At 37.1% G+C, this 19,790-nt stretch overlaps 1 protein-coding gene across 3 annotated transcripts in view; it reads right to left on the bottom strand.

Annotated features, from left to right (window-relative positions):
• The window catches only part of Sms (spermine synthase), a 56,267-nt gene extending 42,177 nt beyond the window's left edge, over positions 1-14,090 (bottom strand). Inside the window, exons 1-2 of one of the 3 annotated variants that reach the window (XM_081760146.1) lie at positions 13,963-14,090; positions 7,944-8,029 (exon numbers count right to left, since the gene is read on the bottom strand). In XM_081760146.1, the coding sequence (XP_081616272.1) occupies positions 7,944-8,004 (61 nt within the window). In that variant the 5' untranslated portion in view covers positions 8,005-8,029; positions 13,963-14,090. Of the gene's footprint in view, positions 1-7,943; positions 8,030-13,757 lie in introns of all 3 variants that reach the window. The other 2 variants (XM_081760145.1, XM_081760144.1) reach the window with 2 other exon arrangements.
• Positions 14,091-19,790: the final 5,700 nt, after the last annotated feature.

Genomic DNA, 19,790 nt, shown 5'->3' with positions numbered 1-19,790 from the left:
AAATCTTTACTTTGTATCCTTAACTTTAATTCGTGTTTAAGTTATCTTCACAACATTACAATCCTCTCTAGAATCGTCTGTAAGTGCAGGCGTGAAGCTAACCGAAATCTAGTTTCTTGATTACATTATTATATCACTCCAAAACCTCCAAATAGAAAAATCGGCGCCAAGCATTCCGCGGTACACTTCTGTCAATTCTATTAATCAATTCTGAGGTTTTTTTTTTTCTTCTACAAAACTTTTCCCTTAACTTTAGTATTTATTTCTTGTGCCCACCGCTGCAGTTGAAGACGAATTGGGGATTGAAACATTGTGACCATAATGATTCAAACACGAATGAGTTCCAGGTTAAGATTTTTGAGTTTCAAATTATGTACCCAAGAGTACAGTTTAGGAATTAATCAGCTCTCTTTTTCTGAAAACAATCACACAAATATCTGTCATCACAGAACATGGAAATGGAAGTTATAAATTAATTGTTAGTTATTACCAGAATTACTAATTGAGACAATGAGATCATTACGGTAAATTACTCTAACTAATTCAAACGGAGACATATCTACTAACAATGAATGAAAATTGTCATACCATAAAACTTCCAGATATAAAATCTCTGTAGAGTTTCAATTTCAAGGCATTCTTCATCGGCATCTAGCAAAAGACATGATATATGAAATTCTTTGTCCATCCAGTAGATTAGCAGATAAGGGACTAGTTTAAAATCTGACAGGAAAGATTTTCATCTCTTCCGATTTTACTAGTAGTGAAAAATCCTTGCTATAGTATTCCAATGTTAACTCACAAATAGCAAACACTCAACAGACGATCTTACTAATTTATTTATTTATCTTTCACAAGATATTATAATACAAGTTGCAGACATTTAATCCCGGTCAACTACTCCATTAAGTATTGTACACAATTAGGATTCACGGTGGCGACGGTCTTGTAAATCTAATATAAATAAAATAAAGAGTTTTCTGTGTCTGTCTGTCTGTGTGCCTGGGGACCAGACGAGTGGACCGAGAATTACCAAAATTTGGTCACGGGTACCTTGGTCCAGGCCCTAAATTAAGACGAAGCTTTTTTTTTTTCAAATTTCGAACCAGGGGGGAGGAGAGCGTTTACCGCTACCGGCCAGGGAACCAGACAACTTGACCGGGAGTTACCAAATTTTGGTCATGGATATCTTGGTCCAAGCCCCAGAGCAAGGCAAAGCGTTTTTTTTAAATTTCGAACCAGGGGGTTTCAGGGGGCGGAAGGGGGGGCGTTTACCGGGACATGTAAAAGTAGTAGAAAATGACGGATATTAGTGTCCAAATCATAGTTTTCGCGGTCACTGAGATCAATGGTGAAACTTTGATCGCATGAACTTCCAAATTCACCCTATTCGCCTGCGGGCCGGGAGTCACTGGGGGAGGAGGGATACCGAAACATGTGAAAGTAGTAGAAAATGACAGATATTACTATCCATTTCATAAAGATAGGCCCCTGACTTCACGGTGCTGCCGTGACGTCCAGTCAAAGCTTATATTTCATTGTCGTACCTCGTTGGAATTGCTGGAATGTTGTCTTTTCAATACTTAAGACATAAAAATTTTCTTTGTACTATGTAGTGAGAAAAAAATAAAAATTAATGAAAAAGTGCGTATTTTTTCGTACTTTTTTGGTAGATCAATGTTTATAGAGCTATATCTCAGAAAAGAGATCACGTGAAATAATTTTCTGTGTACAATATGTAGATGCATCCATTAACTGTAAGTTGTGAAAAGTTCAATTTTCATCACTTGATATTTTTTGTGTAATTAAAACAAATGTACGACGCTCTGATCTCCTTTACCATGGTAGGTAGAGAAACGTACAAAACACTGTTCGAAAATTTGGAAGTCTAGTCTTCCAAATATTTGGAACTATTAACAAAAAAGGGTTTAGTTGGTAGAGTATTTATTTTTTAAGAAAAAATGTTTACTTCAACATATTCTCTGCGTTAAGCGGTGAGCCATGTTGCAGCCCAATCTTTAAATTCCCCGCGCTTATATGAAGAAACAGCATACATTAAATGGAAGTGCGGCAACGCTGTCGTGCAGTGTTGTCGCGTTCAGGAAGCTTGTAGCGCGAACCCTACTTCATAAGAATGTAATAGGAAAAAGTATTTATTATAACCTTTCACAACATCATAAAAATATTAATGCATGTACACTCATGTCCAAAATTATTGTCGCATGTCTATAAATATGTTATTTATTGTAGGCATATAATTTGATAACGAATTCGCCTGGTATTTCTTATAATGTTAGTATGTGTATAATCGGCAAAGACATGTAGGCTATGTGGCAAATTTCATGTCAAAAGAGCAGTAAATAAGAACAATAAAACGAAACTAAAATTTTCTTATCCATTTAGCAACATTTTGTTTTACTCATGCTAATTTTCGTATTCTTTTCCTATGAAATTTATTACAAATATAGATTTCCCGACTCTACATATAGTATCAGTATTAAAAGTACCCTGCAAAATCATTATCAAATTATATTCTTACAAGAAGACAGTTATAGATATTGCGACAATAATTTTGGACATGAGTGTACCTCAATGTAATAGATCGAAATAAAACGTTGAAGTAACACATCCAAAAACTCATCTCTTAATCTATTTACTTCATTCACTTTCGTCATGGCTTTGTTGACTCATCGCTGCTCCTGCTATCTTCCCTAATATTTATAAACATTGGCTCCATTTCTGCCTCAAGATCTGTCAGTATACACACTCTCCACCTTACGAACATGTTAAAGGTTAAAAAGAAATGAATGTACTGTAGCCTTGGCAATCATATGTTCACCCAAGTTCTGCGATCAATTCCCCTGCCGAATGTAACACAGAATGAGTCCTTCGTTTTCTTTCAACGAAAGTAAACAATGCAATGAGTAGGTGACGAGAGCTGTATTTGCGTCTAATCACGTCGCACTGATTAAGCCTTCAACACTTCCCTTCGGTTCGTAGGCGTCAAAAACTTATACACACACTCACATCATATGGGTTCATTGCAATGAGACGGACGAATGGGCATTTATATTTTCGTGAGTATATCTTGTGCTTTTTGATTGAAAAAAAATGGATATTCCTTCATGAGCGGCGGTATTACAAAAAGAAGAGGCAAAATGTTTAGCGATAATGAAATTGCAGAACTGATGAATGACTCCGACTCAGACAGTTATGAGTTAGTAATTAATAGTAAGGACATTGATTATTCTGTGCTCAGTGGCGTATCCGGGAGTGAACAAGATAGTAACTCTGTTTCAAGTAAACCTGAGGCTGCGCCGAAAAAAAAAACCGCGTCATTCCTATTCAAAGGCAGATTCTAATGTAGCTTGGAGCTCTTAGATCTGAAAACAGATTTTCTGTGAAGTGTAAACCCAATATTACATATCAACTAAGGTTATATCATATAATAAACTTTGTGCGTGTTTTTGTTTCTGTGCAAGTGTATTTTATACTGCGTGCAATAAGTGAAAAACTGACAAAAAGCAACAAATTTTCGAGGACCATCACATGCAAATCCAAACAAGATAAGAGTTCGCTTTTCTAATTTTGAACACTTGGTATATTTACTGTATATCCTGTTAATTTCTAAGAAATTGTTTTAAAATCTGGGGAGACATTACATTTTAAAAATATCTCTAAAAAGTGCCGGACAGTGTGCGTGACAAGTTTAAATACCCGCAAGGCTGAGAGTGTATACGCGCCAGGAAAATATGGCAACGTAGCACTCCGTATAAACTGCGATAGCGAAGGGCGCAAAGCAGAGAAAATCATAATGTCATATTTGTGATTGTTTATCTTTTAAAACAAATCAAAACAGTTTGGTTGAAAAAGCTATTTTAAGATCTTTCTAAAAGTTTTCTCAGATTGTTAATGCACCGCAGCAATTCAGAGATAATGATGTCTCACTTTTTACTGAATAACAAGAAAATTACTACGTGATGAGTAATGAAATTTTCAGAACTTACAGGTAATATATGCATCTACATATCGTGCACAGGAAATTATTTCATGTTATCTCTTTTCCGAGATATAGTCCTATAAACACTGATTTACCAAAAAAGTACGAAAAAATACGCACTTTTTCATTAATTTCTATTTTTTTCTCACTATACAGTACAAAGAAAATTTTTATGTCTTAAGTATTGAAAAGACAACATTCCAACAATTCCAACGAGGTATAACAATGCAGTATAAGCTTTGACTGGACGTCACGGCAGCACCGCGAAGTCAGGGGCCTATCTTTATGAAATGGATAGTAGTGTCAAATGAATAGTTTTCGCGGTCACTGAGATCAATGGTGAAACTCAAGATCGCATATACTTTCATATTTAGCCCTATCAACTAAGGAACGAGGGCCATAATAAAGGGGGGTCACCCAGACGTAAAAATAATCTACAATGACCAATATTAGTAATAGTTTTCGGGGTCGCTGAGATCAATGGTGATGCTTTCATTGGCGATGACTCAAATTCAGCCACCATTGTATTCGGGTCGGGGTCACTGAGGAGGGGAATTCCGAGACATGTAAAAATAATTGAGGAGGGGAATTCTGAGACACGTAAAAATAATCTAAAATGACCGATATTAATGTCAAATCCATAGTTTACGGGGTCGCTGAGCTCAATAGTGAAATTCAAAATAGCGTTACAAATTTAGCCCCTATCAGCTAAGGGACGGGGGCCATAATAGAGAGTCATCGAGACATGTAAAAATAATCCAAAATGACCGATATTAGTGTCAAATCCATAGTTTTCGCTGTCGCTGAGATGAATGGTGATACTCCCACACGCGTTGACTTCCAAATACAGCCTCCTCGGCTGCGAGCCAGAGGCGTTGTTTTTTGAAAACTGGAACCAGGGAATCATACGGGGCGTTTACCGAGATATGTAAAAGTAGTAGAAAATGACCAATATTTGTGTCGAACCCATATTTATCGGGGTCGCTCAGACACTCCCGATAGTGTTTACGTTCAAATTCAGCCCACATCGGCCATCCCAATGAAAACACATCTACTTTGTTGGGTATACATTCACACAAATTAGATCAAATTTTAGAAATGTTACTTAATTGTTCTTTCGTTGTTTAGTTTGTTTACATTGAATTTTATCTCCGTGCGAAGAACGGGCATAACAGCTAGTCGTATTATATTTTTGTCCATAATACAAATAATGTCACTTTGTAATGTCTGTTCTGAGCTTAAATGATTAACACGTAGCATTACATGCACTTCACTTAACCACCATTACAAAATAAAGACATGTAAAAAATTATTAGATTCATGTTTATAATTGTATCCACAAGTTTTTTTAAAACAAAATCAGTCTGTTATTACAATATCTTCTTTTAATTGTAGATTGTATCTTCTTGTAGCTAGGTTTGGATTCTTCTAAAAGTCCCCATTTTGCTGGGTTCCTTATTTGTAATTAGTATTTTGAATTTCTGTATACATTAACATGAAATTAAACCTTTTAAGTTTTACGTCCCACGGTTATGTCGATTAGGCTAAAGGAGACAGTGATGATTAGAAATGAAGGAAATAGTGGAGTGAAGAAAGTGGGAGGAAACGAGAGTTCATCACGAAGTGTTTGTCTTCCACAAAGTTCACTTGTGCGAGCTGGGATTGAACCAAGGACACCATGCACCAGAGGTGAACGTTCTACCACTGAGCCGCCGTGGCCCTACATACATTGAGGTATATGTATACATTCAAAAATGTGAGTAGAAGGTAAACATTCTAAAAAATTATGCAGAAAACACAACAGTTCCGATTTATCCGTCAGCATTTTCCCTCATCCCTACACGTTCTTTGAACTGATACTCAATTGATGATCTTTAATTATGGATATTTTGATATTATTGTTACTTTATGATATTGTAACAACTTGAATCATTTTAAACATTTCGAAAAGAAGATATCTGGAACTGGAGTAGTCGAAAAAGTTGAATTCCACAATACAGTAGAGAAAATTTGTTCAGTGCTTCTATTTACAAATTTTTATTACAAAAAATACTTCTTGAATATTTAAATGCATCAAGTAATTGAAATGAAATCTTTCAGTTTTATGTAGCACGATTATACCACGTAAATTAGAGATGGTGATGATGAGAATGAATGAAATGGTGGTACGAAGAAAATGGCAAAATACGGGAGAACCCCGGAAAAACGGCCCGAAAAAATCCAAGTACACGGCGTGTGTCTACCACAAAGCCCACTTGGCATGAACAGGGATCGAACCAGGGACCCCACACATCAAAGGTGAACGCTGGCTCTGAGCCACTCTGGCCCTTATGCCCGATCATCATTTTACTATTGAGTGATATTATTATCATTTTACCGAGTGATTCGCAGTTCAAAATCGTCTATTGAGCGTTTGCTATTTTGTGTTTTACATACCAATATACGAGGGTGGTTCGATAATTGTCCCTGACCTATAAGCAGTATTATTTTTCCAAAAAAAAAAAAAGTCTCCTTTCATAGTAATGCATTTCTTCTACCTATGCTCTAAAGCCACTATGTCAGCTTCAAAGAAAGTCTCTGGCTGAGCTGAGAGCCATTCCTCCACAGCTTCAATAACAGCTGCATTTGAGTAAAACAACTTCTTCTTGAGGTGCTCCTTCAACTTTGGGAACAAATGAGTCACTAGGGTCGAGGTCGGGTGAGTAGAGAGGATGTTCCAACACATGCATGGATTGCGGCACCAGTAAGATGATGTGGGCCGGAGCATTATCTTGGTGAAACAGCACTGTTCGCTGCAACATCCCGCGCCGTTTTTCCTTGATTGCTTCGCGTAACTTAGGGATTAGGACTGCATAATAGCCCCCCGTGATAGCGTGTCCAACTTCCAGGTAGTCAATAAGGAGCATACCCATCGCATCCCAAAAAATTGCGGCCATAACCTTGCGTGCTGATGCTTGCACCTTGAACTTACGTGGGGGAGGCGAACTGCTGTACCGCCACTCCATGCTCTGTCGTTTGGACTCGGGATCATAGTGGTGGAGCCACGTCTCATTCACTGTCACAAATCTATCACAGAACTGTTTCAGGTCTGCCCCCATAACCTCCAAACCACCCACTGAACATCGAACCCTGTCTTTCTGATTTTCACGAGATAACATTCTGGGTACCCATTGCGCTGACACCTTTCTGAATCCCAAGTGTTCATGCACAATGGTTTCCACTGAGTCTACAGATGTGCGTGATGTCTGCTAACTGTTGCACCGTGATTCGTCTGTCTGCTATAATCGTATCATGCACAGCATCAATGTTTTCTGGGGTGCATGCTGTTATTGGAGGACCAGCACCAGAGGTCTGTTGACAGCTTTCCTTGCCGCAACGGAAGTCGCGGCACCAGCTCTTTACCACCTGGTAGGAAGGAGCCCCATCACCCAACACACTGATTATGTCCTCATGAATCTCCTTTGGACTTAACCCCTTTTTCTGGAGGTACTTGATGACAGCTCGTTGTTCGGTTTTCCCCATTTTTCAAGCTAGGTGCCACCTCCCACTCCACAAACGACAAAAAAGAATATTAATATAGCAGCTATGGTTTTGAAATTTAGCATACAGGCATCTAAGACATTAGGCTACAATATCCCCCATCATCCATCCCCTCTCACGTATTTTAAATATGCCGGAGACAATAATTATTGAACCTCCCTCGTATATCGATTTTGCTGTACGCATAAAATCGGAAGAGAAGAAACTCCTTTTACAAGATTTTAAGCTCATTCTATCACTTTTAACACACAGGATGGCCAAACAAAGAATTTCATATGACATGTCGTTTATGCAACAAACAGCAAGATTTCTTCAGATGCGCCTAGGAAGAGAAGAATGCCTTGAAATTGTAAGCACTTTTATGTCTTTTGGATGTTAACAATACCGTTAGTATTTAACTCACCAGGATTACTTATAACATCTTGGCTAACAGTAAAGTCCAATAATATAGTATGGGCTGGCATCCTTCTTTAATGCGTTAACACAAATCTGAAAAAAAAAAAAAATGTAAGGTAAGTTCAACAAACCAACTTTCGACTATGGCTTTTTCAAGAAGTTTAATAACAGATAAAACTTTATCGCGGTCCTTACAAATTTTCCGAGTTTGTCTGAACAGGTCTAAATAAATTTAACACATTACAGAGTTTGATATATAAGATTTATTTTTCAAAGTTAAAATTTACTATATTATCGCCAACTATTAAAACAGGAGTTAAAATAATGGTTTAATTATTGTTCATTAGATGCAGTAGCATACAAATCAAACAACTCACATTCGACATTGGACGAAACCAACTGCAAAAAGCATCTCTAGCCTAACTCAACATCGGCCCGGGAAAAGTTAAAATAGTAGCTAGGCCTACATTTTTTTCTAACATTTAGGAGTAACTGAAATTTCAGGTTTAAATCCAGTAGCTGGATCAGAGTTTGGTCCCCATTTTTTTAAAATATACCGGCAAACTAAAATATTTGGTCGCCAAAATTCCGCTCTCAATTTTTAGTTTCACCTCCCTTTAGCAATTATTTTTATAACTCTAAATATGATGAGACTCTGAACCCTACGCTGACCATTCTTCACAATAATAATGTTATAGTCACTGGGCCAAAATTTATCGAGTTATCTTATCTTCGAAGATCCATGTACAAGTTCGCTATATATAATATCTTATGGTTATTACCGTAGTCCTGGATTCGATTTCCACTAAGACGTTCGGTGTAGATCCAGCATTTGAAACAATCAAGAATCTACTTCAAAGAGGTAGTGAACCCGTCACCCATAACGAACACTTTAAGGTTATCATCAATACTACCTAACATCTCATTATTTTATTTACCTAACATCTACATAAAACTAGAGAGCCATTCAAGTCATTAATACTGAACTACTGTACAAATATATATATATATATATATATATATATATATATATATATATATATATATATATATTAAGGTATCATAACGTTATTCGCGTGGCATAGCTTTCAGAATGATCTGCCAATAAATTCGAACCTGGAGCCTCTCAATCGTAAAACAAGGCTCCTTTTCCTGTCATTATTAGCCTACAAGTGCTCGAGCAAAAAGTTTTCTCATCACACTCGCTGACTCCTCCCGCTGGTCTAGTCAGTCGCTAGCGCGCGAGAGAACATAATCCTAGGTTCGATTCCTGGTGGGAAAGCACTGAACGCATTACAGTCGTTCGGATTCATCTTAAGCTTTAGGTCCATGTTTCATGTAGTATCGGCGCTGAATACGAGGGTGATAAACAAAGAAACAGAAATCACATTTGGTATCAGTAATTTAACATGTTTTTGTTTTCAAAAATGCAGTCCTCAAATATTAAAGGGTTCTAAGTAGAGGAGGCCGGGGTAATAAGAGACAAGAAAATATTCTTGCATTTGCATTGATTTCTTGAGGAACTAGAAAAAATATATGTGATTGTACTAAAGAAATGAAACCTGCTGATGTATTAACACATTTTTCCAGTTGCTTTTTCACACCAAAAAAAAAAAAAAAAAAAAACGAAAAATTTTGTTTGTCAGTGTCTCTTATTAGCCCTAAGAGGTAATAAGAGACAGGGCTTTCAATACTCATAACATAAAATAGAAAATGAGTAGTGGTTTAAGGAAAAATCTTCAGACAATTCAGAACAATTTACTTTTTTCAGATCTGAAATATGTACATATGGTCCCAAAATATCAAAATTAGAAAATGAAATTCAATAATTCGTTCGGAAAATTTAGTTGCCTGACTATTAAATATCACAAGCCATTGAAACAAGGTATAATTGCGTTTTACGGAATCTAGATACATCATGGATAAAACTCACACTACCAAATAAAAAAGAATGCTAACAAGAAATTTTCTGGAGAATGTCAAAAATGAACTTAAAAGTGCCTAAATTCTCAATGAAAAAAGCACCGCATTTGAAAAATAGTTTTAGCTAACTTAAATGGATTGAAAAAGCTATTAAATTGTAATCATAAACGAAGAGAACATTGAAAAATGTTGTAAACCTATTCTTGTTCAAATTTTATGTAAAATGTAGCCCATGTAAAACTACATTTTCGAAAAATATATAAGATGAATATTAAACCTTTTACGATGTACAGTCGAACGATCATATGAAAAGTGTACAAAAGAGTTTGGAAATATCATGCTAGCCTATATAAAATCCAAGTTAACATTTAAAAACCTCATAAATCTAATTTAAACTTTAGTGTAACATAATTATAGCAGCTAGGCATTAGGTCCATAAAACACAAATTTGGATGGCACTGTTTGAATGTCATCATAGGCAGGCCAATTGAAATCATTTAGTTCTTTTTTCAAAAATGTAACCTTTCACGGTCCTTCATCTGGGAAAGCAATAACCTTCCCAATATACCAGTCAAGATCGTAGTACACGGCGTAATACATTTCTAAGCAAGATTCTGCTCTGGTTGGATCAATTTCTCCTGGCAAAATTTCACCAGTTGATGATGATATTAGTTGGTCCAAAGCATATTCTCCACTGTCACTATCTATGCACAGACTCGGACTGAATTGCCAGGGTAGGAATTTTCCTACTTACTTCTTACATACAAAAATAGCAGGTTATACACGTCACATGTGCTAAATAAACATAAAGTTGAACTGGGGTAATAAGAGAGAGACCCTTAATTGACTTGAAATGCAATGTTTCAGCAATTTTCAAAATTTCACATCACTCTTCATAATCTTAGTCACAAAGTTACATAGCAGTCATTTTAACATTTGTAACTCAATTTTCACAATAACACTTTATTTTAAAACAGTCACGAACTTCTATGGTAAATTCAGAGTGAAGGTACTTTTTTATAGCGTGACAACAATATAAAAACTCATATTAGTTCATAAATACAAGTGGCGTAGGAAAGTAAAGGTATTGACGTTGCCATTACTTATTTTTTATAATTTTGATTTGATATTTCGGGTATTTTTTGGCCGTGTCTCTTATAAACCCTGTCTCTTATTATCCCGGCCTCCCCTACTATAATGTTGCTGAAACCGATGTAAGTCTTAACTCCCAAAATATCTCTGACGTGCAAAGGTGAAAGACCATTACCTGGAAATTTCGTCGAAATTGAGTTTTTAGGAACAAACAAATTATATGACCATGGGGGACATTAACTGACTAAAGCAAAAAGCAGTATCTATACTATTGGCCAAGTTATAAATAATTAAGTAGCGAAGTAAGTCAGCCGATTCACCCGAATCGGTTGTTAAAATGGGTTACTTTACAATCCCCGCTTCAGTTGGTATCCTTACGCAGACACGAGAAATTGCACTCGATTAACTTTAACAAAACGAGTCCAAATTTCCCTAAATCGATCCTACTCTACTCTAACCTTGAAAAGCGGTCCTATTTAGCGATGCGCAGCTGAAGCGTGTATTGTAAAAGGAAGGCATTCAGTATCTCCAAATCCAGCGACGACTCTGGAGCTGATACTGTGACTTATAGTGAGCCATTTAAACGACCTCGTTTATGCGTATACCCACCATCGCTGACGTACCTCCTCCTTACGGACGCAATCCCTCGGGCTCCCCTGTTGCGCTCCTGCCCTGACTCGGTAAAGTAGAATTAGTGCTTTCTAGAAGCCACCTAAAACAGGTTGTTTCGTGTTTTATGTACTGTAGTTTTTATGAATATGTCCACACCGTATATATATATTGATCACAGTTACAAATAACGAACCGTAATCACTACCAAGTGACTTGGGGGAGAAACTAAATAATATCCACTGTAAAGTTTATCCGAAATTAATTCTAGTACTATTTACGAAAATTAATATTCAAAATTTATATAAAAACGCTATAAAATTTAATTCTAGTCACCATTATTAATATCATCGGAATAAATAAAAATAACAGTATAATCATAGAGTACGGTTATAATATTAATACTAAGTCAATTTATAACACTGATAATTGAATCGGTTGTTAAGTGATTTTGAATGACACCACTGCATGTAAGCTGTATACAATTGATGTTGAAATAATCGAGTTATTATTTCATTCAATATAGACTTTACAATTAGTAGAACTGACGGTCTATATGAAGGGAGCTTACATTTTTTTTTCCGAAAAAATGTTAGGTTACGTTAGGGTTAACTGTACGTTCATTCAAGCAGATGGTTCTTCTACCAAATAGAAAAATTATAGGTAAAATACGAAGTGAAACATTTTCCGTGAAGGAATGTGAGTGTGAATGTAAGTAATTTCTGTCAGTGCACAGCGTACTGAAATGAATTTTGAATGGTAGTGAGATTTGTCAAAATTTAGTAGAACCTAAAAGCTCTAACTCAACCTGAAAATTTAAGAAATCTGTCAAAATTTGGTAAGCAGTAAAACAGTTTAGAACATAAGAATTATTATCAGTATTTTAGAAGCTCTAAGCTAACCTGAAAATGTAACAAATCTATCAAAATTTGATATAACCAACCTGAAAGCTCTAACCTAACCATAAAAAGTAAGAAATTTGGTAGGACCATCTGCTCGAGTAGTGCGCTTCCGGTACATAATGGGCGAAAGTTTCTCAAGCATTTCGCATTTCTCTTCTACATCATGTATACTACTTCTATTCCATTCTTAAATGAGACACAAATCAATTACATTTTCCTTAGCTCAATTAATTACATTTTCCTTAGCTCAATTAATTTCTCTTATAGATCTACTTTTAACCTACTTCTGGACACCTAAATCGGGATATAGTATACATGAAGCTACATCAGTTCCCGAAGGAGCAGGACGCTCATACTTTTAGGGATTATTCATTGAGGATGTACGAACTTACAAAGGGGGTAACAAAGCGACTTTTATTTACTTATCGACTGATACGAAAATAAAAAGAACGTACCTGTACTTTATATCTGTATGTGTAGTGCCCTTGTACTTTATCTATGACTATGTGTGTGTGGGGGGGGGGATTTAACGCATATTGCATGTCTTGTGCACATGGATACTTCTTACTATTGCACTACGTAGAAAATTTATGGTATTTCATGTAGAAGTGGTAATAGAACACAGAAGAAACGCAGATCAGGGGGTTCTCATGTATACTATTACCTTTGGATATAGTATACGTAAAGCCGCGTCAGATCCCGAAGGAGCTGGACGCTCATACTTTTAGAGATTATTCATTGAGTATCTACGAACTTACCAAGGGGGTAACAAAGCGACTTTGATTTACATATCGACTGATTCGAAAATAAAAAAGAACGTACCTGTACTTTATATCTGCATGTGTAGTGCCCTTGTACTTTATCTATGACTATGTGTGTGTGTGAGGGGGGGGGGTATTTAACGCATATCGCATGTCTTGTGCACATGGATACTTCTTACTATTGCACTACGTAGAAAATTTATGGTATTTCATGTAGAAGTGGTAATAGAACACAGAAGAAACGCAGATCACGGCGTTCTCATGTATACTATTACCTTTTTTTTTTCTTTTTTTCAGATATTGAACTATGCAAGGATAGGGTCATAGGTGCTTCAAGTGGTAAGTTTTAAGCAGTTTGCAATTCCCTTTGAAACATTATACCATATACACATTATTATAGTTTAAATTATCTTGCCCTTGCACTTCAGTTTAGTATGATAATTCTGTCTGTCATTTCATTGTCATCTTGGTTTAATCATCACGAGAAAATGAAAGAGAAATATTTTAAAATACAAAACTCAGTATGTTACTTACTAATGTGAAATCTCGTTTTTACTATTCAATTTCCACTACGACTAGACGATGTTGCGATGGTCACGGTCTCTGTGAAACCGCGTGGATGTTACATAACACTCACGCCGGCAAAGTGGAAATTACAGCTGTAGCACTGCACGAGCGAAATGTAAGATATGCTGAATACAAACCTTCCGTTTCCAGGCTGTATCTGCAGTTTACTTACAACTACACTTCACGTTTCTCGTAGAATTAATTTTGTTTGCTTGAGTTTTGACTATTTTCAACTTCCTTCTCGAACGGGAATAACCCTCACAGCTCGCTCATCTCTTATTACATCAGAGCAGCACTCAGTGTTGCCAACAAGTTGATACAAAAAGTCGCTAAATAGGAGATGAAATGACTCCAATTTTGGTGAAAAGTCGCTAAAAATATTTTCGTGGAGTTTTGCCTCTTATATATATTTGTGTATATATATATATATATATATATATATATATATATATATATATATATATATATAAAACACGTGATCAATTCGAGCCATAGTACTATATACGCTAAAAGAACGTATATGAAAGACTCATATACAGGGCCGGATTTAGGGGGTGCAAAGGTGCAAGTGCACCCAGTTCGTTGTAAATATACACTACCTAAAGTGAGAAGGTAGCAGCAAAAATAGCAACACCTTCCAAAAATTTCTGCTGTCATGTTTCCGTTTGGGCTTAAAACAAAGGGAAGTTTTGCAAAATCAATAGTTTAAGTCAATTTTCTAAAAGTTGAAAGAAAAGGATTTACCGAGAACAGACACTTAGCATTTCCAGGGCATTTCTTCACTCACACTACAGATGCCTAAAGGCATTTAAAAAAATCCAACTGCAGTTACTGGTGCACTCCCCTCAGAAAATCCTAGATCCGACCCTGCTCATATATAACTAACAATAATTTCACTTATAATTTTTTTTAACTTTATGATCAATTTTGCTTCAACGAAATCTAAAATAAGTTTAGAAAAACGAACAAAATTCAAGGTCTAGGAAAAATCTTACTTCACTTCTACTCACGTTTCTACAAATAATCTGTTTTCTATTGTTAATGAAATATTTGTGCTTCTAAACGGAAGCTCTGTAAACTAAAGAACATTAAAACCTGGAGTTGGTCCCCGTGAGAGGGTAAGAGATAACAGCAATCAAAGCGGGAATATAGAGATAAATGTTATGTACTCTCCCAGCTCGTCAACATCTGCACTGATTCAAATAAGCAAAAGTAAAATAAACATATATCTGAACTGATTTGAGCTAATAGTACTTATTTTATGATAAGTTGTTCGCAGTACAAAAGTCGCTAGATTTGTAAATAAGTCGCCAAATCGTCATTCCAAAATCACCAAAAAAGTCGCTAATCGGAAAAATTATTTTCTGTCGCTATCGTGGAATGCGAATCCCCTAGATTTAGCGACTTTTCCTCCAAATTGGCAACACTGGCAGCACTATTTAGTTCGCACGATAAGGTTGCAGATAGCGAGCGGCGGAATCACCGTGATCAGCGAAGTCACTTTTGAGAACTCCCTTTGCGCCAAGTTCACACAATATTGCGAAATTAAGTATTGATAATATTTCCCATTTAATATTATGAAGCTGATAATATTTTAAAGCAAAAGAACTCTAACCTTTGAAAGTTTCGGTTCTCTAAAGCGACAGAAAGGGAATTCTTAATTTTTTTATAGGATATTCCGTGAGTCACACGGACATAGCCAGGAAGGTCTATGGCTATGGGGTACAGACACGTCCACCTCGCCTCCCTGAAAGTTACGGAGAAACGGAAAAAAATGGGACTTTACAGAAAATGGAATTTTCTTGTTTTATTTAACAACAATAATAATACTAAGTTCAAGCATTTAATATGTAATTTAGAAAGACTGAAAGTTAGGAACTTGTTATTGACAAGACGATACTATACTAATTAAAGATAATATCTATCTACTATCTCTGTTTTAGCCAGTCTTCTCGGTTTCAGAGGTAATGTAAAGCTCTAGGGAGAAGAATAAATTCATTGTCTGGGAGGATTCTAACAAGCCCGTATCCACGGAGGTCTAGGGGGCCGGGACTCTTAAATTTTTACTGGTCTCCTAAAATTTTTACGATAGGCTTGCAAATGAACTATAATATGGTTGGATTGGGTCCCCCTAACTTCTACCGGGCCCCTCTACATTTTTGGACTGGCTACGGATCTGATTCTAGAACTTTCTGCGTGATCTGAATAAAATAGGTCTACCTATCAATTTCGTTATTTTTGTTTCTCTAGTAGAGTAATAAAAAATACTATCTAAACAAAATTAAATACTAATTTTCTTATTAAATTTTAAAAGTGGCAAAAAAAATCTGTTCCCGCCTCAATGACATTTCTGCCTATGACCCTGAATGTACATAACAAATTAGCTATTAATCACAAATAATTGCTGACATCGTGTCCGTGGATTTTCTCGTGGTACAACCGTTTCCTCCCACATGCTCATCCCACCAATTATTCCATCGTCATTCATTTGCCTTAATCATCCGTCTCCCTTAGCCTAAAGAGCACCATCGTATCACGTTAAACTCAAAGATTTTCAAATAATAGCTGCCTAAATTGTTTTTGCTGGTAAAACTTTTCCCATGGCGGTATTTCTGTAAACAGGCATCGACGATCGATCAACTATAAGGTATCCTCCTAAAGGAAGTGAAACATACTCTTTTGGTTTATTCGAAAGAAACAGATAAAAGTAAATAAATCAGTGCATGGCTAATACAGCGTAGCCAGAACCTTTTGCTTAGGGTGCATGAAAAATCATGATAACGAACTTCTATAGCAATTTCTTGGGCACTTCAGGTTTCAATAGAGGAGTAACCAAGGATGTTATAAAATAAAGGATCTGCCTATACAACAAAATCGTGAAGCCATACGTCACGGCTTCGCCACACCTACTCTGCCCACTCCACGCCACTAAGATCGCAATGTTTCGAGCCAACAATCATGGCGGAAACGAGAGTAGCCAATCAGATTTGCCAGTTTAGACGATGCTTGATTGTTTTTTGGCTTCATTGAGTTCATATCATGAACATACGTATGGGCAGATCCCCTATTTTATAACATCCTTGGGAGTAACAGCTGAGATGAAATCTACTTTTGAACAGTTGAATCCAACTCAAAATATTCCTTGCTCTTTTTTTTATTATTATTATTTTTCCTTATTTATTTATTTTACTGTTTATGCTCCATGAACGATCCAAATTTAAAGCCGAAAAAGGTAGAAGTGGAACTCGTTGTTCTTGGGCACCTTGATCTCATTTTAAAAATAAAACATCAGTTATCTGCTATCGTCTTTACTATACCTAATATCTGTACCTGAGAGCATGAAGTGCGTACGTCCAATTTTGGCGAAAATGATTAGGATAATAGATTTCTGGGCGTTCGGCATCTAATGCCATTTAGCCCGTCACGTTTTGAGGGATGACGTCCTTCGGTGAGCACGCTATCCGGGGAAAGGGAAGGAAGGAAGTGGCCTAGAACCTGTAAACCTGTAGTTAGGTACCACCACGGCATTTGCCTGGTATGAATGAGGAAAACCCAGGAAAACCTTATTCATGGTGGCTGGCCTGAAAAAGCGTTTTACACTTTTTCGACCGAGGAATCGAACCCGGGACCGCTCGCACCGAAGGCGAGAGCGTTAGAGACTACACTACGCGGGGCCACTTGGGGAAGATGAATTAAAACCAGTTTTGTGTATTTTTCAGAGGTCTGTAACAATGATTGATTGTATGTTGTTTTATACGGGTTGATGACGTAATTAACCAAAAGTAAGTGTTTTTGCTGTTTTCTGGAAAACAAGTCAACATTTGTGAATTATGCACTTCATACTCTCAGGTACAGATATTAAAAGAAGAAGAAGAAGAAGAAAAGTTGTTTTGTTCTTGCTTCAAAAAACTGTAAGAAATGCAGTTTTTTATTTATTGTATTGAATTTTAGCGACCCTTTTAGCACCAAAGCTATATGAAACGTGGATATGCAGCTTCACGTTGGATCCGAACCACATGAGCTTCCACCGGAAATCGAGCTCGGGTCTCCCATGCTACTTATTTATTTGGGTAGGATGCCTGCCTATCAGCATCATCGCTGATCACGACGCATCCGTGGAAAATACGGAGCAGGATATATCAAAAGTCCAAGATCATAGGTTAATTTTGTTATAAGTAAAGATACGAATATATATATATAAAGAGGAAATTTTTGTTGGAAATACGTGGTTTTCAGTCTAAAAAGGCAGAATCCTCTCAATCGTACTATACGATTAGGCTTCACACTGGTAAGGAGCCCTATGTGAAATAAGAAAGCAACGATGCCAACTTAGCAAGCTGTTGCCATGGGTCCTCACCACACCAACAATACAACAATATTGGGAAACGGATTTTAATTTCACATAGGGAGCCTTACCAGTGTGAAGTACAAAGATGTGGTGCGATTGGGGGGGGGGGGGGAAATCATCCACCATTTTAAATTGAAAATCACTTACCGATATTTACAACAACTTTCATTAGAGTCAAATTGAACTTGTTCTTAGGATACTAAAGCAATATCAGAAACATGTATTGAAACCGGAAGTTACAATAAACAAATTATTAGCATTTCCGGTGTCAGATCTACTATTCATCATTAGGTGCCGTACATAGACTTTAATGTTTAGCGTTTTCATTTTGGTGCAAGAGGCTCGGGTTCAATTTCTGATGGAAATACCGTAGGTTTAGAAGTCAAACCGTAAATCCACGTTTTGGTGTGAAAAAAAGGAAATTCCAGCTTCAAAGAAACCAACCTCAAGAGAGATATTCTAAGATGTAAATACATAATTATCCCATGTGAATAGTATCTTACGATTTTCTCTACTTTTGTCTTCGTTGAAATTTATCGAAGATAAGATAATAAGTAAATAATTGCATCTTGTAATACTTAAGTGTAATCAAGTCCTGATAAAAGACACTTTTCAAGTCATGTAAGTTGAGTATCTTGATTGTTTGTTACACAAGAATGAGCACGTGTATACTGTAAGTGGCTATAAATGTCATAGTAAGCGTCCTCTCTTCTATAAAGGTAACCAAGAAAGTTCTTTCGCTTTTTGTGGAGGCCTCTGTTCAATTGGCCCTCACACCGTGAGTTGAATGCAAATGGAGATAAGGCGAAGACCTGTTGTTGGTGCGGGTATATCTAACATACTACCTGCTTGTGACAGTTCAGTTACACCGTGAACTTGTGTAAGAACAGTGATCTCCAGAGGGCATCATAAGGGCGTATATGCTGTACGAGTTCAAACTGGGCTCAAACGTCTCTGCAACGGGGAGGAAGATATACCAAGCCTTTGGTGCGGGTGTCGTGACTACGCGGACAGTGCAGCGGTGGTTTAACAAGTTTAAGGACGGTGACAAAACACTTGAAGACGTATCACGTGCCGGAAGACCAACACACGTACAAAATGAAGATCTTCAGGCAGCAATTGAGGCAAACAATGGCCAGAGGGACTGGGACTACAATTCACTGTGAGAAGAGAAACCATTCGGTAGCACCTCCATCAACTTGGGAAGCACTACAAGTTGGGTCGATGGGTCCCACATAATTTGGCTCTGGGCCAGAAGGCAACGCGAGCAGACACCTGTGTTTCTTTGCTGTCTCGTCTGAGGAAGGAGCCATTTCTGGACAGGGTGTTACATGTAATGAGAAGTGGGTCCTGTACCAAGCTTTACGGCGCCATCATCATTGGTTAGCATCCCATGAGCTGGTTCCAAAACAGCCGAAACTAGCATTGCACCAGAAGAAGGTCATCCTGTGTGTTTGGTGGACTGGTCGCGGCATCGTGCATCGGGAAGAGCTACCAGCTGGTCAGAGCAACAATGCAACTGTGTACTATGAGCAGTTGAGCCGTGCTCAAGAAAAACTCAAAACTCTGGAGCCAGCATTTCAGAATCGCAAAGGGGTCCTCCTATTAAAGGACAACGCTAAGCCCCATGTGGATAGGATGACTCAGGACAC

Source organism: Thermobia domestica, chromosome 5 (assembly GCF_964235325.1).
Source record: "Thermobia domestica chromosome 5, izTheDome1.hap1.1, whole genome shotgun sequence".
Taxonomy (NCBI): Eukaryota; Metazoa; Arthropoda; class Insecta; order Zygentoma; family Lepismatidae; genus Thermobia; species Thermobia domestica.
This window is presented reverse-complemented; position numbering and strand designations above follow the sequence as displayed.